The sequence below is a fragment of the Parasteatoda tepidariorum genome, chromosome 6, assembly GCF_043381705.1.
Source record: "Parasteatoda tepidariorum isolate YZ-2023 chromosome 6, CAS_Ptep_4.0, whole genome shotgun sequence".
Classification (NCBI taxonomy): Eukaryota; Metazoa; Arthropoda; class Arachnida; order Araneae; family Theridiidae; genus Parasteatoda; species Parasteatoda tepidariorum.
The window spans coordinates 55,757,685-55,781,671 of NC_092209.1; the positions used below are offsets into that span (position 1 = coordinate 55,757,685).

At 30.4% G+C, this 23,987-nt stretch overlaps 1 protein-coding gene across 5 annotated transcripts in view; it reads left to right on the forward strand.

The window, feature by feature from the left end:
• LOC107449190 (uncharacterized) overlaps window positions 1–22,956 on the forward strand; it is a 32,693-nt gene extending 9,737 nt beyond the window's left edge. For 3 of the 5 annotated variants that reach the window (XM_043052638.2, XM_043052639.2, XM_043052644.2), the window contains 9 exons: window positions 2,978–3,021; window positions 4,718–4,795; window positions 6,204–6,410; window positions 8,196–8,432; window positions 10,730–10,801; window positions 19,284–19,397; window positions 19,512–19,631; window positions 19,958–20,038; window positions 21,491–22,956. In XM_043052638.2, coding sequence (XP_042908572.1) covers window positions 2,978–3,021; window positions 4,718–4,795; window positions 6,204–6,410; window positions 8,196–8,432; window positions 10,730–10,801; window positions 19,284–19,397; window positions 19,512–19,631; window positions 19,958–20,038; window positions 21,491–21,511 — 974 coding nt within the window. In that variant the 3' untranslated portion in view covers window positions 21,512–22,956. The remainder of the gene's footprint in view (window positions 1–2,977; window positions 3,022–4,717; window positions 4,796–6,203; window positions 6,411–8,195; window positions 8,433–10,729; window positions 10,802–19,283; window positions 19,398–19,511; window positions 19,632–19,957; window positions 20,039–21,490) is intronic. The other 2 variants (XM_043052641.2, XM_043052642.2) reach the window with 2 other exon arrangements.
• The last annotated feature ends 1,031 nt before the right edge of the window (window positions 22,957–23,987 follow it).

A 23,987-nucleotide genomic window follows, 5' to 3' on the forward strand; every position in this document is an offset into this window, starting at 1 on the left:
TTTAAAAATCGATTTAACTGATTTTTTTTTATATATTGATTTGAAAAATTAAAAAAACAGTGTTTTAAATTATTGATACTTTTATTATTTTCTTTTCTTAGTTTTAAAATTTATTTTAAATGAAGTGCTGCATTAATTAATTTTAGTTAACGAAACTACTTTCTTTCAAATTCTATTTAAAGCAGTAGGAATATTAACTGGTAACAGGGTGCATGTTTACAGTATCTGTGTCAGGCTTTCTATTTCATTATAGATTTTCTATAAAGAAATTTTGTGTAAAAAAATTCCAATGGGTACATAGAATTTTTTAATTTTTTTTTATAGCTTAACTTATTTATTTTGATATGGGATTAAAAATGAATATTTTACTATAAAAATATATCGATTATATATTTATTTACTTTTTGATAAATGACTACATCAATAAACACAATCTGTTACATTTATTTTGTCTTTTTAAAAATCAAGAGAGAGAAAAAGATCACAATTTTAAATTAAAATTATGGTTTGCTGATTGAAACTTTGTTTGAATAGATAAAGTATATTGAAACTTTGTTTGAATAGATAAAGTATTCATTTATTTCAAAATGGTTGCTATGCATTCAAAGCTATGTATAATGATGAAAAATTGTTTTAGGTAGTTTAGATCTTCTAAAATATTTTTATAATATAGTTTTAATATTAATTTAATTTTGATTAAACATTTATAAAGTTTTTTTAATTATAAATCAAAGTTCTTACAGTGTATTTGAATAAAAATCAGATTTAAATAATGAAAAAATCAGATTTAAATAATAAAAAAATCAGATTTAAATAAAAAAAATTCAACTTTTTTGATTTAAAAAAAAAAATCACAAACTCTGCCCACACCCCTATTCAAAGTGACTTTTCCTCATAACTATAGTACCCACCACGAGATGGGTGTCCGAGTTCTCTTGAAAGCCGCACTATAGTGTTTTGATAATTTTTTACCATAAAAATAAAGGGGTAGTTGTTGCTATCTGGAAGGCATGATTCCAACAGTTTTGAGTGTGTATTTCTTGTGTGCAAAGCAGGGTTGGCAGGTTTTTGACATGTGACAGTTTTTGACAGTTTAAACCATGGTTTAAACCGTCACGTCAAAAACCTCACTGTCAAAAATGTCGAAAATGTCAAAAACCTATATTCATATGTGAAATTTAATTAATACATAAAATTTATATATTTTTTATAAAGGATAGTGTTTCTAAATATGTTCTAGAAAAAATAAATTTAAAATTTTGAAGAAACACTTATATTTTGAATAGTAACCAAAATCTTGTACTTTTGAAAGCTCACATCTTTTGTAATATTATGTATTCATTTTCATGTGTTATTGAAAATCTGCAGTGATATTATTAAGAAATTTATTTATAACCAAATTTAGTGTATAGTATAGATTATACTAAAAATTAGACATTTTTAAAGATAAACATTAGCAGTTTTGTACATTAGACATCTTTTAAAGAAAAATCTTTTTAATATTCTTTTAAATCTTCTTAATAATCTTTTTAACATAAGACAATACAAATTTAAGTGCTTTCTGTTAAATACACAGAGTAGTTAGTGTCGATTTACAGTATATTCAGCCTATTCATTTACTATGCTGAAAATTTAGTTTATCCAAATACTTGTGAATTTCATTTTGCTGAATACTATATAGTTTTGTTGAATATCTAAATATTCAGCTGTTGAATAATTACTTCTTGCTTTCAAGATATGCATTATTTGTATTCTTAATACAAGTGGGGAAAAAAAATTAAGAGGTAAAAATTGTTTTAAAATGATAAGTGTAATAATTATAAATAAATATAATAAACAATATGAATTATATTTATCATTATTCACAAATATAACTACTTTTAAATTCAAATTAACATACTGGATAATAAAGATATTCGGTATAACATTAAAAATTTTTTTTATACACTTGTATCAAGTTTGTATTTATACAACATAACTTGTAAGTTCCTTATAAATATTAGTTATATGTTCCTTATATGTCAAAAATGCATAGTAATAAACTTTTAATTTTCTTAAGTATCAAAAAAAAAAAAATTTTTTTTTTAAATATAAATATTTAAACAATTTTTGTGCAAAATTTTTCTGCACATGCATTTGAATATAAATTTCTGAGATTTTAAATCTGTTATTTTACCTTAATTTTAATTAAAAAATATTTTAAAACCTGCTGATTACCTATAGTATAATTAAATTTCAATATAATGCATGGCAACTGTTGGTAGTTTTGAAGTTTATATATTTTCTTGGCAAACTTCAGTTTTTGACATTTTTGACGGGTTTTTGACGGTTTAAACCAGTATTATACCCTTGTCATGTCAAAAACCACTTTTTGACGTCAAAAACCCAACCCTGGTGCAAAGTCTCTAGAACTTACAAATAATTTGCTTACAATTACAAAATTTGAAATCCTTGTGTCGTAATAATATCATAGTAAAAATACAGGATTTTCGAAATCTCATGTAAAAGTGTAGCTTTAAAATCATTAAAATTTATGATGAAATAGGCAACAAAAAAAAAAGCATGGCAAAAAGCGATAAATGTAATTTATAACTCACAATTTGTGATATTTAAATAATTGTTTCAGGATTTTAAAAACCATATAGAAATTGGTTATAAAAGCCGCGAAAAAGCATTAGAAACATCACATGGATTCATAATAAAATTGGTAGAAATAATGCAAGTCGAAAAGTTATTAACTGAAATTCGAAACTCGTGCATTGTAATATTGTATTTGAAGTATTGGGTATTTTAGAACCATAAGGAATTTCATAGCAGAAACTGTTGAAAGGGCGATCGAGAAACGACATTGATTACAATAGAATCTGTGTAAATTGAGTGCATCAAAAAGTAAACTCAGATTTTTGCACCCTTACTCTATAGTTATTAAATATGTATTTTTCTGTTATTTATTTATTTGTTTGTTTTTCTTTTATAGAATTTCCTAAATCCTGTAAAGTTCAGCATATGGAAAACATAGACGTGAGTTTTAAATATCTTTATCTTTAGTAAATCTTGAATATATATAAAGGAGAATACTTCCATATTGTGATCTGTCCTGTCAGCTACAATCGCTAAGGCGTCATAGGAATCTTAAACTTGCAATTCTTTTTTTTAAAAAAAATAAGAGGTTTGCCTGTGGAATGAATATGAGTTATGTCTTTCTAGTTTCCTTCTGTGATCTTGTTAAGTAAGACTTGGTTAAGTTTTTTGTTAAGTAAGACTTGGCAATTATTCTGCGACAGATCACGACATGGAAATTGTTCCAAAATTATGAGTAAATTCAAGTAATATCTATATTTTAAAATTAACGCTCGCATTTTGAACTCAAAACTTTTGCTTTTAAGTTTCTCGTAGAAGGTATTTATATTTTACTTTCAGTTTAGTTTTAATTTACTTGCCTGTTATAAGTCAATGGAACTGTTGTATGTTAGTTTAAAAAAAAAAAAAAGAATCTTTACTATAAAAATTTAATAAAGTTCCTTGTTAATAATGTAGCAGGGGTCTATCTAGGTTTTTCTGAGAGGTACCTATTTTGTGAAAATTTAGACATAATTTGTGAAAAATTTATAATTATATTTAAAAATCTACACAAAAATATGGACTTATCGTTTCTTAAGGGATGCAAAGTTACAATTTTCTGAAAAAGTATTTTGTGAAACTACCGTTTTTCTTAAAATTGAATTTGTGAAGGTACACCGCTAAACGGTAGTAAATTCGGCCTGGACAGACCTCTGTGTAGTATATTCCTAAGATGTCTTATTTTCTTAATACTCCTAATAAACAGATCTCTAAAAAAGAGTTTTCTAAATTTAAAATTCAATATCAATTTTCAGTAATGAAAATGTTTTTAAATTTCATTATATTTTGACAGGCTGATTCTAAATCAGACTCAAGCTCTGCAACTAAATGTTGCGGCTCTTTAAAACTCTCTTGCTTTTAAAAATAGAATCAAATCCTAAAAGCTTAAAAAGAAGTATTTGGATAATCTTTTCAGATAATTTTTTGATGGGCCCTTTTTCACATCACCAATAAAATTGTTTAATGTGTCTTAAAATTCAAACATGCTATAAAATTAAAATAAATCAAGAAATTGAAAAAGATATTTTGTTCTTTTATTAATCTTAGTTTATTTGACCTGATGTTACAAAATTGCAAATATTGTATGATGCATTTCTGTTTAATATTTTAATCTATATATCTGGAGCCTTATAGATATATCTTACAAATAAATTTAAATTTCAGTGTTGTAAAAGTAATTACTCTAAAAGTTTTTTTTTTAGTAACTGTGCCATTAAGTATAAATACCTAATTCAGGTTTAATAATATTTAGTATTTAAAGGAAGTGGTTATGTAAATTAAGGAAATGTTTTATTTATTTTACTAATTACTGTAATTTTATTGCTACATTCTTCAACATAAAAAAAACTTGAATTACTCTCTAAGAAAGTTTTTTGTAATTATTTTTAGTATTTAAAAGAAATGTATTTATGAAAATATTTATTTTACCTAATGTAAGCAATTTTAATTTGCGCATGTGGGATAAATTTCAGAATTACATATTGTGGCTAACTGTTATTTAGTTTTTATTATAGATATTTATAATGTAGATTTTTTTAAATTTTTATGTTAAAGAAAAAGAGGATAATAAACTTTGTATCCTTAATCATTTATTCAGCTCACTAAACATGGTACAAAGAAGTCAAAAGAAGATCATAACATTGAAGATTTATCTCACTGCTCATGTCTTTTTAAAGTGGGTAAAACAATTTTTTTTAAGAGGTTAGAAAAGTATAGAACAGCAAAGAAATTGGAATTTTTGAATTTGAATTACCTATAAATTTAATTTAGAAATCCCAAGCCCAGAATTTGCCAATATCAAGATTCTTATTCACGCAATTTAAAAATCAAATATCGACTTCCGTATTTACCTGATTTAAAAGTTGCACATTGCGATTTTTATTCCCGCAATTTAAATACCGTAAATAGCGATTCTTATTTACAAGATTTTAGAATCAAATATCGCGATTTGTATTTACGAGTTTTCAAAACCGCGTTTTGTTATCATAGAGCGATTTTTCACATTTACCTGATTTAAAAATTCCGCGTTGCAATTCTTATTCAAGTGATTTAAATATCGTACATTATTTACGAGATTTGAAAGTTGATGAAATCAAATATTACAATACTTATTCACACAATTTTAAAATTAATCATCAGGATTTATAATCACACGGTTTAAAAGTTAAAAATTCACGCTCTTTTTGTCAAATTTTGGGATATATATTTATACATTCACTTGGATTTCCTCTGTTTTACTTTCTGACTACTTTCATCCCGGATTTAAACAAATCGTGAGTGAAAAACATTTTCTTTGATTTGCATAATTGCTAGTAAAGGGTTTAAAAGAGATGGGGAGAAAAACTAGTTTTTGAAATTGCCAATCTTGCTGCTCTAAACTCTTCTAGCAGAGAATTCTTTTGACTTCTCTGCACCACATTTAGTACAGTTTTTTTTGTTTTTGTTTAAATAACATTTAAAAGAAATTAAAGCTCTTGCTTTTCATTCTGATTTACTTCACGTAACACTTTCTCTACTCTATATTTTTATTTCATTATGCTTACATTTTTAATTAGGGTGTGTAGTGTTTTTAAAACTTGCTTTAAGGTTCTTATTTTTTATTTACTTTTTGTAAAAGCCCTTATAGGAGCTTTAATAAAAAAAGGTATCCTAAGAGGGATGTTTTTATTCGGGATTCGCAAAAAGTGCGTAATTTTCTATTCTTTAAAAAGAGTTTTTTTTCTTTGCCGTATTAATTGTTGTTCTAAATTATATAAAAATTGCATGATTTTCACTATTTTCTGTGCAATATTTAACAGAAACTAGTCGTTTTATCATGAATGAGTAAAATTTTTGGATTTTATTGATTTTGCTTATAAATTAAGAACTTTAAACGATCGAGAAAAAAAATTATTACTGCACAGATCCTAAATATGATTTTTTTTTTTTTGGAAAGTGATTATAATATTTTTTGAGAGGTTAAAAGGTGCTTATTTTTTATTAAGAAATCTCTCTACGGTTCCTAAATTAAGTTTAAGAAAATACTGAAATTTTATAATATTTAAAGTAAAATTCTATTTAAAATAGTTATTATGTTTACCTAGCTCGTTCTGTATGCTCCGACCACTGTCGAAGGAGCGATGGAAGGAGCGATGTATGCTTCGACCGCCCCCCAGGTGAATGCCGGAAGAGAGATGTGTGCTTCGACCGCCGCCCAGGCGAATGCCGGAAGAGAGATGTGTGCTTTGACCGCTGCCCAGGTGAATGCTGGAATAACGATGTGTGCTTCGACCGCTGCCTTAGTCTTAGAGGTAATTTCACATTTTCTACATAAATTATATATTTCTAAAATTAAATGTTTTCCACTCAAGCAAGAAAGATTTTGATAGTTTATATTACTTTGAATGATTACTCAGATTAAAAATATCAACTGTGCATGGAAAATAAAAAAGTTCAAAATACAGAAGGCCCTGTGGCAGAATTTTTCGTTTTTTATGTGATAAATCTCACTATTACCAATATCTTTATGCAAGAAACTTTTAATGATTACAAATATATCTGTATACTAGAGTAACAGAAGTGCTGTAATTACAAAATTTGTTTTTTTATTTATTTATTAATTTACTATTTAAGTTCTAATACTAAGGGTGATATTCTCTCATTTTGTTATGGAAAAAACGCTGAAATTATTATTTCCTTTTTTGTGTTTTGAAAATCATCATCACATTAAATAATAATAATCGATAATCGTAGAATTCGTAGTAGTAACTTCCAAAAAACGAAAAAAAAAAAACATGACAAAATCGCGTGATTTATACTCTTTAAAAAAAAAGAGGTCACCCAATTAATTCTTTCGTTTCAGGGTTCGATTATTGTAATAAATAATACCGTGTCTAAAATATCAGATTTTGGAAACTAAATCAATAGCAATAATTATTATCCAGGATAAGTTTTTTTTCGCGGAATTCCGTTTTTTTTTTTTTTTTTTTTTTAAAGAAAATTTCGCTTTTTTTTCCCTTCAAAATTCTGAAAAAAAAATTTTTTTATGCATTTTCGTACCTATGTAAACACGATTCAAAATTGCCTTTACTGTATTTAAAACTCGAATCGCAATTGAATATTTATGCAATTTAAAATTTCATATCTTGATTTGCATTCAAGCGATTTAAAGTCTCCCAATGGAATTCCTATTCATGTGATTTAAAAATCTCAGATCAAGAATAGAATTCACACAAAATATAAATGGAAGCATTAACATTTTTATTCAGCATTGTTTGTAATATATATTTTTTTTAATTAACATATTGGATATATGCTTCTCGTATACATTTGCTCAAATTTCAGGAATTTTTTTCTATTTAAAATTTGTTTTAGGTTTTTATGAAATTCATTCCCGTACATTCATCGATAAAGCCATAGTATAAAAAGTAAATGTTCCATTTGAATTTCACGTATTGCCTGCCCCGAGGCAAAAAATTTTTCCAGCTTTTTACAGCAAACCCTATCGCATCAATACCTTTCTGCAAAATACCTTTAATAATAACTAAAACTGCAGAAAAAGAAAACCTATTTTCTTTTATTTCATTATTCTCTAATGAGAACAGAAAAATCATGAGTATTTCTTTTCCCTCCAATGGGCAATAAAAGCATCTTTTGAATATATGCCTGCCGACAAAAAAAAAATCCTTCAAAAATTACTGCAGGAAGGAGAATCATTTTTTTTTAACTTTATAATTTTCGCTATTTTCTGTCCAATATTTAACAAAAACAAGTTATTTTATCATGAATAAGTAAAGTTTTTGGATTGTATTGATTTTGTTTCTAAATTAAGAACTGTAAATGATTGAAAAAAATTTATTATTGCACTGATCCTAATTATGATTATTATTTTTTTTGGAAAGTGTTTTAAAATATTTTTTGATTGATTAAAAAGTACTGAAAAGGTGCTTCTTTTTTGCTGAGAAATCTTACTACGCTCCCTGAATTAAGTTAGAGAATAAGTTCTAAGAATAATTACGTTCTAAGAATAAGAAAACACTGGAATTTTATAACAATAGCGTGAAATTCTATCTAAAATATTTATTGTGTTTACCTAGGTCGTTCTGTATGCTCCGACCACTGTTGAACGAGCGATGTGTGCTTCGACCGCCGCCCAGGCGAATGCCGGAAGAGAGGTGTGTGCTTCGACCGCCGCCCAGGCGAATGCCGGAAGAGAGATGTGTGCTTCGACCGCCGCCCAGGCGTATGCCGGAAGAGAGATGTGTGCTTCGACCGCCGCCCAGGCGAATGCTGGAAGAGAGATGTGTGCTTCGACCGCTGCCTTAGTTTTAGAGGTAATTTCATATTTTCTGCATAAATTATATATTTCTGAAATTAAATGTTTTCTTCTCTAGAAAGAAAGATTTTGATAGTTTTTATTACTGTGAACTATTACTCAGATTAAAAGTATCAACTGTGCATGGAAAATAAAAAAGTTCAAAATACAGAAGGCCCTGTGGCAGAATTTTTCGACTTTTATGTGATAAATCTCACTATCACCAATATCTTTTATACAAGAAACTTTTAATAATGACAAATATATGTGTTACTAGAGTAACAGAAGCGCTGTAATTACAAAATTTGTCTTTTTTATATATTTTTCAATTTAATACGTAATTTTATTTGGGTGTGTAAAAAATGGCTTAATTTTCTATCTTTGAAAAAGATATTTTATCTATGCTGTGTTGATTGTTTTTCTGAATTACAAAAAAATGCATGATTTTTACAATTTTCTCTGCAATAATTATCGGAAATTACTTTTTTTATCATAGTTGTGTCAAATTTTTGAAAATGTTTTTGAATTTTATAGAGTTTTTGTTAATAAATTATATGAACTTTAAATGATAGAAAAAATAATTTTTATCACTGCGCAGATCCTAAAAGCCACGAGCATTTCTTTTCCCTTCAAACCCAAGACTTATATGACCAAAATAAAAAATTTCACTTCATTGCTAGAAAAAGGCATGTTTTGACTGTTAATTCTAGAGAAAATAAATTTGTGTTAAACTTTCTGCAAAAAAGAATAACGAAATTATAAACCAAAGCAAAAATAAAAGTTCTCCGTAGGAATAAAAAAGAGCAGGGCACTTTGAGTATTGAAAGGGCATTTACTTATAGCATCGTAAATATATATCGAAATGTGTAATATGTAGTAACTGAATTTTATCCTTAACAATTTTTAAATTACCCTCTCACACTATTTTATTAGTATATTTCAAAAAGTAATTCTTTCCCATTATCGAAATAAGAGAAAAATTTGTAGTTTACAAAATAATTAATCAAAATGCATTTTTTTCCTGCCGACCAGATGGTTGTGTGATTAGCGTTCCTGACTGCGAAGCCAATGGCTGCGAGTTCGAATCCCTCTCAGGGCATGGATGTTTCTCTTTGTGTGTTGTTCTCGATTGTATAAATGTGGCCCACCCTATAAACGGGTATCTGTGGCGTGGGTAATGTTGCTCGTTTCCGTGACTTAGGTTCAGAGGTGCCCACTGGGTTAACGTTAAATGAGTAATACTTCCGGGTTCTTCCTAGACGAAGAACGTAAAAGTTAAATGCCTGCCGTTAGAAGTAAAAAAAAAAAAAAACTTTAGTTTTTTCTCAAGAAATTTAAGCAAACGAATTAATTGAAAAACAACTTGAAAGCTTTTTCTGTAATTTATACTGCAATTTAGAGTAAACAAACATTTAAAGATGCATTTTTTTTAAAGGTGTTTATTTAAAAAATAGTTTTAAAATTTGAAAACTAGTTTTAAATAAAATTTAAAATCACATACAAAATTTAATAGTAATCACAATTAAGTGTCTATACACGGATAACACTTTTCATCTTTTTTATAACTGGAATCACAATAAAAAGATAATGTTTTTTAGAGTTAGCAGCTTATTTTTACGAAGAGGGTGCATTTATTGCTATAAAAGGGCCAGTAGGGTGGGTCGTCCCCCTTAAAAACTCTTAGAAAGAACAGTGTTAGAACTGAACAATGTCGCCGTGCCATTGCGATTCTGCCACATGGAATATGTAACACAATAAGCAGAAATAAATGAGAATTAACTTGTTCAAAAGACTTGGACTTAAAGACTTAAACAGTTCAAAATAAGAAATAACTTTTATCTCCTTCGATCAAAGTTCTTTTTATATTTTAAGAAATTAACATTATTTCCCCCCCTCCCCCCCGATTCCCATCTTTTTCAAATGACCCACCTGGGCATCTAAGGGCAGATTTGTTGGCCACTCTTTCAGGGACACCATATTAGATGGTGTCCCTGACAGTCACCCCACAGTAAGGACAGATAGAGAAGGAAAGAACATCCATGTCTTGCCCTGGATTTGCACCCAGAACCTTTCTGATGCAAGGGCAGTTCCCTAACCCCTACACAGGCCGGTCGGCAAAAATTACATTATAAAAAATACAATTTATATCTCAAAGGGTTTAATCACTCTTTCTTCTTTTTAATTTTTTTAATAGCATCAACTTAAGAACTAGCATATAAAAATAAAGATTTTGGGAAAGATAAATAAATTTTTGTTGAAAATAAAATCATAATTTAGTTCTAAAATATATATTTTTTTTCCATCTCTCCTTGGCAGCATGGTTACGATATCATGGTCCCTATTCTCCCATCGGAAATCTTTTCAGATGTGGACATTGGTAATATAATGGTAAACATATTTTCACTTAAATCTTTTATTTGAATTAGTCTTGTTTTTAAAACTAAATAGATTAATTGTATTTTTTAAAGATTATAATTTAAAGTTAAATAAGAGAACCTACTACTGTGATAATTAATTATTAGGAATTTTAATTCTGTTTGTGGAACTGGAACAGGGTGCGTAGCGTTTGTAAAAAGTACTTAAAGGTGCTTTTTGGGGGATTTCGTTTTTAAAAGCTTTTAAAGGTGCTTTTTTCAGCTGACGTTTTTAAAAAGTACTTTTTTTCACGAATAATTTTTTTTTTCTTCAGTCATATCTGGTTGATCCCATGCATTTCACGAAAAATGGGGTGTTTGCTATGGAATCATTCACGCAATCTTCATGTCGTACCCACGTTGTGACTTACGCATACACTTTAAACCGAAACCAGAGTGCTCCAATTCGGATAGAAAATATCAGATCCTGTTTTTCTTTTTAATTTACTTTAATTTTATTCTTGTTTATTTTATTTTACTTTCACCACTTTTTTGACGGGGGCTTTTGTTCTGACTTCAATATCAAGTTGAATTCATTTGGGTTGAACCAATGATGTAGGAAAGTACTGATTGTTTCGATTTACATCCGTTTCTTTTTGGATGAAAAATATTCTTTTAACTTTATATCGGCTGAATCAGACTGAAGAAAGAGAATGTGTATCAGTATTTTCAGACTTTCACAAACAAGTGGTCATACCTGACGCAAGTGCCTTCAGAAACTTTGACCATAAGAAAACAAGATTAGATGATTATCCCTTATTTTGAGGGTAATAAATTTTGAGTCTTTCTCATGGACAGGCGTGAGTGGAAAGAGGATTCAGTGTGAACAAGAACATTGAAATTGAGTGACAATTCCTGTATTTCACAGAGAATTATTTACGATAATGTAAAAAAAGGTGGAGAGCTCCATAAAGTTGAAATAACGAGAGAAATGCGTGTTTCATGTAGCAGCGCAAATGCTTAGTATAGAGTGTACCTAGAAGCCAAAAAGGCTAGAGAAAAGGAAAGTGAAAATAAAAGAAAACTAAAGAGGAAGAAATGTTCTGCATAAAAAAGAAAAGAATAGATTTAGCGAAATATATAATACTAGGGGGCTCCGCCCCCTGCTCGCTACCGCTCGCCAACCCCCGAGAATTGCTACGCAATTCTTCTTTGTTTGCTTCGCGAACAAATTTTAATACATTTATATAAGGATTTAAATGCGCAGCAGAGCATAAGGGATTTTATTTAACAATGTACTAATCAATCAACTTAATAATCAGTAAAATACAAAATTTTTAGTAATTTGCAAGGAATTCTATCATGATAATGAGATTCGAATACATATATATTAGAAGTTATTATAAGGGCATTAGCCGGAACTGAAGTTCCGTTACCGAAGCACGTGTGGCAGAGCAGATTTGATTCAATTCAGAGGGAATCATATACTGGATGCCGGACGCTCCCTTTAGAGTGCGTCATCCCCCCCCCTATTAATTGACATTCAAATTATAAAAACAAAAATAAAAAACAATCACAATTTACCATAATGGTTATCAAAGAAAAAAACTATGCAAAAAAATAAGATATTTACAAAACTTCTGCATAAACAATGTTCTTAAAGCAACATGATTAAATTCAAAGGGAATCATGTACTGGATGCTCTCTTTAGAGGGCATCACCCCCCAATTAATTTACATTCAAATTATAGAAACAAAAATAAAAAACATAATAACAATTTACCATAATGGTTATCAAAGAAAAAAATATGCACAAAAATAAGATATTTACAAAACTTCTGTGTAAACAATGTTCTTAATTGAGGAACTTTCAATGTCACTATTTGCACCAACAATCTGAATTTTTATCCCAGACATGCTCCGGCACCTTGATAAAGCAACATATAGTTGGCCATGGCCAAATAGTGGAGAATTCTGGTCTATGTAAAGGCCAACTTTGTCAAAAGTCTGGCCTTGAGCTTTATTGATTGTCATAGCGAATGCGAGTCTGACTGGAAATTGCGTGCGATGCAAAACAAAGGGCAACTCTTTATTATCACCAGTATTTAAAGTAATGCGAGGGATGCAAGCTGAACTACCAGCTTTACTTCCAGTCATAACTGTACAAAAGAGAACATTTTTAGTTATTTTCCGTACAATCAAACGTGTGCCATTGCACAATCCATCGGCAATACACAAATTTCTGATTAGCATCACTACAGCTCCAACTTTAAGTTGAAGATTATGAAGCGGTAATCCTGTGATATTGACTTTTGCCAAATATTCTGGCTGAAAGCGCAACATTACACTTTCATCGTCCGTTTCATCACCATCACATGAAGTAGCTTTATCATATGAACGGCATTCAATAATATTGCCGGGCAGTTTTTGTAGGACGGCACTGTTAAGTTTATGAACTTGATCATTTAGTGGAGCAAGAAGAACTGAGGTGCGTAATACATCTTCAGTTAGTATTTCACCGAAAACTTCACTAATTATGTTTTCACATAGGAATTCACGAACTGTCAGATGAGATACTGAACCGTTTCCAACAGTAAGAAGCCAATCACCGAAGCTTTGTGCTGTAGCACGCATATTTTTGTTAAGCGAAAATCGCTTTACTGTTTCCCACATCGGCAAACATTTCATTGTTCCATTCACAATTTGGTGTTTGCCTGCTCTTTTGATAACCGGCAAAACTTGTCTAAAGTCACCGCCAAATAGAAAGCATTTCCCTCCATATGGTGCTTCGGATTTCAATAAGTCTCTCAGGGTGACATCAATTAATTTAAGAGCAACACCAGGTATCATCGAGGCCTCATCCCAGATGAAGAGATCTGCATTGACTAATAAACGTTTAGTCCTTTTGTCCAAATAAATAGGGCTAAGTTGTTCTTCTGCTGATGGCATTGTCAATGGCAGCTTAAAAATCCGATGGGCTGTTCGGCCATTTGGTAATAATATGGCTGCAATGCCTGTCCAAGCCACACATATAATGTTTTTATTTAGATGCCTCTGGTGATGGTATAAGCATTTGTATAAAAAAGTTTTCCCAGTACCACCTGGGCCATCGATAAAAAATAATTTGTTGGAATTGTTAACATCATTAATGCAATTTATAATTTCTTGAAAGGCTTGTTTCTGTTCAAGGTTAAGTTTCGATATCATATCTTGAGAAATTTTGAGATGCTGCTCTGAAGAAACTTCATCAACATTTGATGGTTCTATCGTAACAACAGATGGTAATCCATAGTCAGACAAAGTTTTGTCCTCACTGTTTAAACGGCTTTCAATTTCCAGAAGGCACTCATTCTCATTTGCATCTTCACACATGTAGCTTTTAAATTTATCCCACAACTGAATGGCATCAATTTGATTGCAAGCCAATAACAAATGTGAGAAAAAAACGCAGAGCTCTTTGGGCATCATAAAATGAACCACTTCTGTTAACATTTCCTCCATTTTATTGTCCCCATCACCAAATCCCAAAGTATAAGCTGCTTCACGAAAAGAGTTGAACGTTACGCCATCAACTGTTCGCAAATCCTCAAATGATACTGGACCACAAACATGATGTAGCAAATATTTTAAGAAGAATCGTTCACTGTCTCTGGGTGAAACGGCATACATGCGAACAACTATCTTATTATTTCCACGTTGCCTTCTTTTCCATTGGCGATCTTTTTGTACCCACACATAATGCTTTGGGATCTCGATATATTTCAAAGATTTTGCTTCCACATCATTCTCATTCAACTGGAAAAAACCCATCAACTGAGTTACAGAATTCACAGAATTTATGGCATTAACTTCTTGACCCTCTTGAAATGTTACCTGTTGATTACCAGGCAAATGTACTGGCAATCTAATAACTGTATGGCTGTTGTCATGCATCGGCAATTCCAATAAACGCCAAGCTGCCTCCATTGAGCTTACATATCGGCTATCGATGAACTCGTCAACTTCATTTCTTAATTGTACCCCATTATCATCATTCGAAATTGTCACCTTGATTCTGTCGTGCCCTTTGTTAACATATTTAAAAATGTATTTGTACGCCATTACACTTCCACAGTACTCCACATTGATATGACAATTGTATTTCAGAAGGAGATAGGCATTGTAGGGAACAACCATCGAATTATCGACAGGAATTAGCAAGTTTCCAATACGTTTGTTATAGAAATGCATATCACTCCTGTTATCTCTACGTCTATATAAAGGAAAACCATCACCAGACATATCCGTTTCTTCTCGAAAAGCGAAAGGAAATTTTTTTGTACAGATGCCACTTGTTTTGTCATAACATGGAGTTGCTTCACTATGTGGGCCATGTAACATATGTTTGGACACTTTTTGATGCAGATTTGGAAAATTATCTTTTGGAGGTATTTCAGCACAGATAAATCTATCAATTGATGATGGGGTCAGCAATTTGTCACGTGGGTTGAGAATGAATAAACAATGGGCATGTGGGAGACCTCTCTTTTGAAATTCAATATTAAAAGTATAGCCCATTATTTTGCCAAAAACCTTTCCTGCAGCTATCTCTTTCACAAACTCCTCAAATCTGCAATAGAATGCTCGTACAACAACATGTGGAATGTCACTTGCAGTGAATCCTGTTGGAAGTTGACTCAAGTATTCTCTAATTTCTGGCCACTGTGGATTTGCTGTGAAAGTTACAAACAAATCAGGTCGTCCGACATCTCTTGAGAGAGCCATACAATCTTGGAAATGCTGCTGCATTGCTCTCGGACTGCCAACAAATGATGATGGAAGAATGACAGCTCGCCCAAGTCGTACAATGTCTGAGGTATTGGCGGAACTATACTGCACATGATCAATCAGCCCTTGAAGTGTTTCTCTCCGAAATAAATTCTGATGACTTTTGATATAATTCAGCCTGTTCCACTCCATAGTAATGTAACCATGTAGAATATATTGCTGGGATAAACGACCAGCAGAGGTGAAAATGTTAAAGTCTCTAAGCACTCGCAACCGCCATCCAAAATACTGTACAGCAGTAACACGACTTGATCCTGCATTATTTGGTACGTTTAGGGAATAACCAGGATCACCTGATGGAAAAAGCAATGGGAAAACCATTGGTTCCACATGATGAGACAGTTTATACATCTTTTGACACACAAACTGGTGTTTTGGGTATGCGATAAATTGTACATGATCAGGTATTAAACCTTCAGCACCTGTCACAACAACAGCCGACACTTCAGCAGCAGCACCAGATGTTGGAAGATTATAACGTCTGCCATCAGTAGTGGTCAACTTGTGAAATTCAAGGCGAACACTCTCCGTAGGATGCCTCTTATAAGCTTCAAACAGCGATTTATACACTTGAGCGTATGGGTTTAGCTGCATAACATCTTGAATGATTTTTAAAACACTTGGTTTGCAGCGCTCAGATGTTCGGCAGGCCAAAGCAGTTTCATTTTCATGGATATAGATTTGCGCAAAACGTGGTTTTTCATTGTTCGCTGGCATGATGCTGGTTGTGGCCATTGCGTTAACTTCCCCACGAAGAGCAACACAGCTTATACCTTTAAATTGAATTTCTTGGGTTGCACAAAATGCTGCCATAGCAAAAGACGAATTGTGAAAACGTATATTTTGCCTGAAATTCATTGAGTCATTGTCATTTCCCAATAAAAGCTGTTTCAAAGTTTCTGGATACGGATGAGTTGGGTTCAGCTTTATCTTGCCATTGTGACAGCAATTGTGTTTTATTCTTCCATGCTCTGCTACAAAGGATAGTGCCCTGCAATGAGAGCATTCTACAGACATAGATCCAATCAAAAGAGGTGGACAGTCACGACTGTACGATTCTCCCAAATACTGATTTTCATCTATTTCTCGAAGACGATTAGCTGCCCTACTTCGATTTTCTCTTTGGCGGGCATTAGTAAGCTCTCGATTATTTTGTCGATTTATTCTTCGACGCTCTTGTTCATTTTGACGAAACGTGGGATCCAATCTCCGCTGTCTGCGATATTCTCGATCGCGATCTGTCCTGTCAGACATTATACTGAAATTCCAAATGATTGAAATGAGTTGAATAAATAAATGTGATTTAAAATTTAACCATTTTAAGGTAAGCAAGCCTCAGTAAGCTTTATAATAGCAAACAACAAAAATGTAAACATTAAAAGATATCAATCACTGGATAGGCATAAGAATGATAAGATAAGATGAGATGTAATCAGCAAAAACCCACTCAAAGTAAATCAACAAAAAGCTTTGACGCGAATGCGTTCTCTTTTCTGATTGGCTTAAAACTGCATCCTCGCTTGGATTGGCTACTTCTTTCATACTGTCACGTGATACCTTAGATTTCATTGGCTGGTGCCACACCATCACTGGATTTTTATATATAGTTAGAAACCTGAATAAAGCAAGCGAGCTGGCTCACCAGGCAGAAAATTTTCATTTTTGAAAAAAAACTAATTCTATATGAATTGATATTAATAAAAAGCAGAAAGAACTGTTGGATCTAGAAAACAAATTATCTGATAAAAAATAATGTTCCTGTCATTTAATTAACTATTTGTTGATAAGAAATAACATGAAAACTATATATGAAACTGTATGGAAAATAAATATGCCTTATGTATGTTTATATCCTTTTTTGCATTTAAGTGAAATTGTTATTATAAATCTTAATAAATCTTTGTTTTATGTGATTGAATCAATTGTAATTCATTTTAAGAGTAGAGCTGGCAAACTCCACATTGCTAAAAACTGGTTAGTAACCTATATATATTTTTAATTATCTTGGAAAGAAAGGGTTTATTGTAGTGTAAGATTGTTAAATAGATTAGAAACTTTTTTAAAAATATAAATAAAAATTATTAATATTTTTTTGTGCTAGATTACTTTTTTATTTCATTGATTGAATGTGAATTTTTTGAGTGCTTGAAAATTTTTGTAAAGTGCTTGAAAAGTTTTTAAAAAGTGCTTATTTTTGACTCAAAGATTTGGCTACGCACCCTGTGGAAAGTTGCTGTTTGTTTTAAGTATTTTTTAGGACATTTTATTGTGATTAATAAAGTTCACCTTATATTTAGTAATGCTTTTTGTACCTTAAGTAGAACATGCTACTTTAAGTGTCTACCTTTTAAACTTATTAAATTTTGCATTAGTGCCAAAATAGGTTGAAAAAGTTTTCGTTGTTAACAAAAAAACAAATCATTTAATTTAAAAAATTAAAATGTATTTTAATTGTTTTTAAAAATATCGTACTCATCAATAATTGCATGGTAACTAAAAATAATAGTTTGAAAAATTATGCAGATGTATTTTTTTTTTCTCCTGGTCATATAGTTCAGTGGGTGCTTCTTATTTAAAAATCAAAAATATTATTAGACTTGCTTGTCCAAAATAAAAATTTTGATTTTGAAATAAGTGTTCATTGTACTTGTCTTATTATTTTTATCATTGCTCGGAGAAAAAGAACTCAACTCTGAAATTCATCAAAAGTTAAGTCCAAATAACAGGGATGAAAAGATTACTGCTAAAAAGATTACAGACCCCTATAACTGCTGAAACCCAAGCTGCTTGAAAAATAGTTATACTTGGAATGGAACATTTTTTCCCTGCAGTAGCCTTCAGAGAAAGAATGATCATCGAAGCAATCATGGAATATCAAACAATGATCAGTTTCCTCGCTGATGCAATGCATATTGAATTTGCACATCCGTGAATATTATTATAGTTCTCTCGACTCCGCTAGTTCTTATTTTTGGCTGTTTGTGCATTTGTCCGTACTCATATTTGTTTTTTGTTTACTAGAGTCCTTTTCACGTGGTGCATCGTAAGGTGAATGTATTTTTACGATGGAAGTCAATTTGATAAATACAGCTGAATGATTCATTAAACAAAACATTCAAAGTGACTAAAACTGTTAGTAATAATCTATCAGAAGATATTGAGGTGAAAGTTTGCGACCGTTTTAATTAAAAATGATTAGCTGGCAATTAATTTAAGATGATTATTATTAAGCCTTATTTGCTTAATTTTCTGCAATATAGTAGGTCTCAAAGAAGTTTAAAATTGTATATGAGAAGCATTTTAATTTCACTGTCTAAATGCTTCTGCCACTTTTAATTTTAAAAATCGCACGACAGAGTTAGAAGTTATTATTTTATATGTCTTATTGATATCACAGCATTAGATTGAACACTTCCTGCCTCATAGTGTCTGTTGTAAAAGTTCAGCTTTTTTTTTTATTTTTGTCCACTTGCTCGCCTGAAATAAGTAAAATGTAATCACAAGTTAGCATTAAAGGACAACAGAAATGCTATTGCATTCCATTGAATCACTAATAAAGAAAAATGATTTTAAAATATCTTTCTACTTCACAAGTGACAAGATTTCTCAAAATATATATTTAAGGTGGTCATTAGAAAACACCCTGTATTTTTAAATCCAATGAGTATATTCTTTAAATATTTACTTTAGGATTGGGAAGACATGGATCTAACACAGTTAGAAGAATATCTAAATGAAGATTCTACTGATGCATCTCCAGAAGAACTCATAGAAACGAATCCTATGCAGTCACAGTTTAGTTCTGTAAGTATTAATATTTTAAGTGTAGCTTAGTATTTTTTCTTGAAGAAAAAATACTGTTTTTTAAAATCCAATGACTACTAATATTATTACTTAATGTTTAAATATCTATTTAAGGTCTGGAAAGAAACAGTTACGAGTCAGTTCGAAGGCTATCCGTCTGAAAATTCCACTGATGCATCTCCAGAACAGCTTACAAATGGGGATCCCATGTGGTGCCAAACACAACTTAGTTCGGTAAGCTTTTTTTTATTATTACTGTACAGAAGTTGTTATTTTTTATTGATTTTTTAAAGTGAAATCCAAATAATTTTTACAGTTCACCTGATACTAAGTATAAAGGTAAGATCAGGTTGCTTCGCTGCTCATTGAACTGTTTTTCTCAGTTATTTTATAAATCTACTTGTTCATAACAACAGTTATATACAGAGCTCCTGAATTTGCTTTAGTTTTTGCCTTTGCAATTAAGAGTTTTACTTAAATTCCCCTGCAAGTAACTTTTTTAAACTATTTTAGATGTTTTTATTCATGTATGAAACAAAATGTTTAAATGTCTATTTCAGGTTTGGAACGAAACAGTTATGAGACAGTTTGAAGACTATCCGTGTGAGAATTCCATGTGGTGCCTACCACAACTTAGCTTGGTAAGCTTTTATTTATTTATTTTTTAATTATTTCTATTACCAGTGTGCATAGTGTTTTTAAAAAGTTTAAAGGTGCTTATTTTCGTTTTTTAAAAGCCCCTAAAGGTGCTTTTTTCATTGGGTGTTTTTAAAAAGTGCTTAATTTTCCCTTTTTCAAAATGAGATTTTTTCCTTGTTGATTTTCACTATAAAATGGTTTACATTGTTATATTCAACGTTTCCACAATTAATTCAATCCCAATCTATTTTGGCGTATTGTATTGTCAGTCTGTAGTGTATGATAACGCCGTTCATTTTATATGATTCAAAACTTCATGATTTTTTACAATTGTCAAAGACAATGCTATTTGTTTTGACATGACGGTTAAAACGAGATAAAACCGTCAATTGTCAAAAACTTTCCAACACTGCCTAATTATATTTTTTTAAGTGCTTAAAAGGTGCTTATTTTTTTGTTGAATGATTTGGCTAGTGTACAGAAGTTACCTTTTTTTATTGATTTTTTAAAGTAAAATCCAAATACTTTTTAATTTTGACCTGATACTAAGTATAAATGTAAGATCAGGTTGCTTCGCTGCTGCACTGTGATTTTTCTAGTTTAGTTTATCACCTTTATTTTTCGTTAACGGCAACTTTCTGTTTTATTTTTCAAATCACTTTTTGTTTCTTCTCTTTCACATCTGGCAAGTCTGTCATTTCCAATTTGTAATATTTTTGTAGTGAATGAAGTTTTTAATCTAGTAATATCTTACAGCTACAGTTTCTTAGGATTATTTATTTAAACAGAGTAACAGTTAAGTTATTTAATTCGTAATACCAGAAATTTTTTTAAAAAATAACTTAAAATTTTGACAACATAAACTGAGATTCTAAGCATATTTTCGTTTAGACATTGTCCTTATTCTACCCTCCCATTCACACACTTACTTATATATGTCTTATTTAATTATCTTATTAAGTTCTTTCTTATAGGTTAAACCACTCGGAAATTATTTTTTAGTATTTTTACTAAATTCATTATTTTTTGAGCAAAACTTTTTCTTACTTCAGTATCTTGTATAATTGTGCATTTATATAGCCAAATATGCAGACAAACCAGCTTTCTTATGCAATTTTAGTATTTTTATTTCTGATTGGGTCACGTGTCAGGCCTTTTTTTTTCTTCTTACTGCTATTTATCTCCTGTTTTCTTCTGTCATTTTGTGTTTCAACTATGAGGAAGAACCCAAGCTGCAGTATGCACATTTTTGTGCCATAATTTGTGCTTGATAGCAATGTATATATGCTCCTTTTTAATCATTTCTCTTTCAAATTTAGCCAAATTTTTTTTCTAAATATAGGTAGGGATGAACTTTTTTTGTCTGGTTTATAAGCATGTTTCATATTGTACATTTATCAATATCACTGTTTAGTGGCATGTCAATGATAGTGTCAATTTATTTCCTTTTTTAGGATACAAGTCTTTATGACTGAGAAGATAAATTCATTGTATTTATCAAGTGCCTGTTGAAAGGGGAGAAAAGATTTTGTTGTCTGTTTGTTCAAATTGCTTCTCTGCATGAGAAAATTTTTTTGTAGTCATGGTTCCCGGTGGTAACCAGATATTGATGCCATTTTTGAAATATGTTTTTACCTTAACTTAAATGAGAGCAATGGAATGTTTCTAATTTTATTGTTACACATATTTAAGTTTCCACTATTTCTTGATCAACAGCATAAGGATGACAAAGTGGTCTGCATTGTGCACAAACTGCCTTTATTTCCCAGACAATTTAATACCTAGCAATCTAAAGATAGTCTCCAAGCTGCTTCTGGGAATTAAACCCTCGTCCTTCAAGGATGACAGTTCAGCTCCTTAACCACTTATACATCGCAGCCTACTCTTTATAATTGAGTTCTAAAATATAATTAGCACCAAAATGATAAGTTTTGTTTTTTAAAATTAAGAGAATCTATTATCTTCTCTTATTCTTCAATGACAAAATGGATAAGATATTATCTTATTCTTCAATGACAAAATGGATAAGAAAATTTCAAGGGTGAAATATTTTTAAAAAAAACCCATCTTAACTGCAGACTCATTCTAAGTACAGTTGATGTTTTAATTCAAATTAGGTAACTGTAATGGCACAATTGTTAAGGCAGTGAGCTTGTCTCTGCAGCATGGTCTCAAAAGTTCAGAACTGTAACCTCATTGATACATTGGCCGACAAACAGCCTTTGTAGACATGCTTTGCTTTTTTTGGACGGTGCCTCAACTTGTGATACAGGAATTTTACATGGTGATTTTATATAGTGTTGTAAAATTCATTATTATAACTGGATCCCTCATACTCCACTTCTTGTGCTGATGATGAAATAGACTGTAACAATCAGTTCCACATTTTTGTAATTCAAACCTGTAAATAAGAACTTAACATTTTGTATGATATGATGCACTGCAAAACCTGTAGATGACTCTTATATTTGGTATGGCTTGGTGCACTGCAATGCTAAGATGACAATTGTTAAAGCTAGGAAAAAGCCATTTTGAGTTTCACAATAAATCTAAATTTTAATGGCATCAATATCTGGTAAATAAATCAATCAAATTTGTTTTGTTTTTTTATCTCCTCTTTGATTATTTTTATTACTATTTTAATTCTGTTCAAATTTTGAAATCCATTTAATTTCTGTTTAAGATTTCGTTATATTATGTGTGCAATAAGATTTCTGCATATGAGAATATGTTATCCATTATTATGATTATGTGTGCAATAAGATTTCTGCATATTAGAATATGTTATCAATTATTATGATTATGTTTGCAATAAAATTCCGTATATGAGAATATGTAATCAATTTTCTCAAAATTTGTTTTATCTTTTTCATAATTGCTATATCTTTGTTGCTTAATTAAAGTAATTTTGAAAAAAATATTTAAAGTGTTTGTTTTCTTCAGTAATAGTTTTAGTTTATTATCTAAGTTTTTTTTTTTTTTCATTTAAGACAGAAAGTAATTTCAATAGAATAAAATATCACATTTACGAACTTGGAATTCTCGAATATCTCTGCCTTTTCATGTATTTTAGAGATATTAGTTATATTTGTTTCATTTGGTATTTTATTTTTAAACATTTAAATAAATTTTAAAATTATAAGGGAAGAAAAAACGATAATTCTCGATACAATGAATTTATAATACAATGAATAATCTTCTCAGTCATATCGATACTGATTATGAGTGAAAATTCACTTTTCTTCTAAAATTTTATTTTATTTTCAATGAAATTATTCATTTACGACATCAATTTTTTCGCCCGATTTTAATCACAAGATTTCATCATCAGAATTCTAAAGTTACACAAATTTGATTATTGCAAGAAACCATTCTTGGATTGCATAAATAAAATTAGTCGTTTCAAAACTTTCACTGTCTTTAATATTATTGTAAGGAAATAAAATTATCTTTTGAAATATTATACAGCCTATAATATGAATCTTGGGGATCGTTTAAGACAGGATCGGTCTGATGAATACTTTTAATTACTTTGAATCTAAATTGCATGATTTTGACTCCTTGTAACTAAAATTGGCGCCTCTAGGTTACGTTTTCGAGCAACAGCCAGAGTATCGACTTGTTTCTTATTCCTATTTCTTACTGAAAGGTAGTGGAGTAAGGGAAAAGCGATTTTTGCGATTACCAGAGTTGAATCATTAACTGAGGGCTCAATTGCTGATATTTTTTTTTAATTGTTTAATTAATTGATCCTCCCAAATAATAGCCCATGCTCCTGAGGGTATGAATTCTATAAGCTTCTGGGGTGCATTTATGTCCAGAAAGTACCGTGTACTAACTTACAAACCCTGTAAAACAAAAAGAAAGGGAGATAGCTTTAGGGAGCGATTGTCTAACATGTTCTAAACTGTTCTGTGCTAAAAAAAATTTTTTTTTACCAGAATGCAAGTC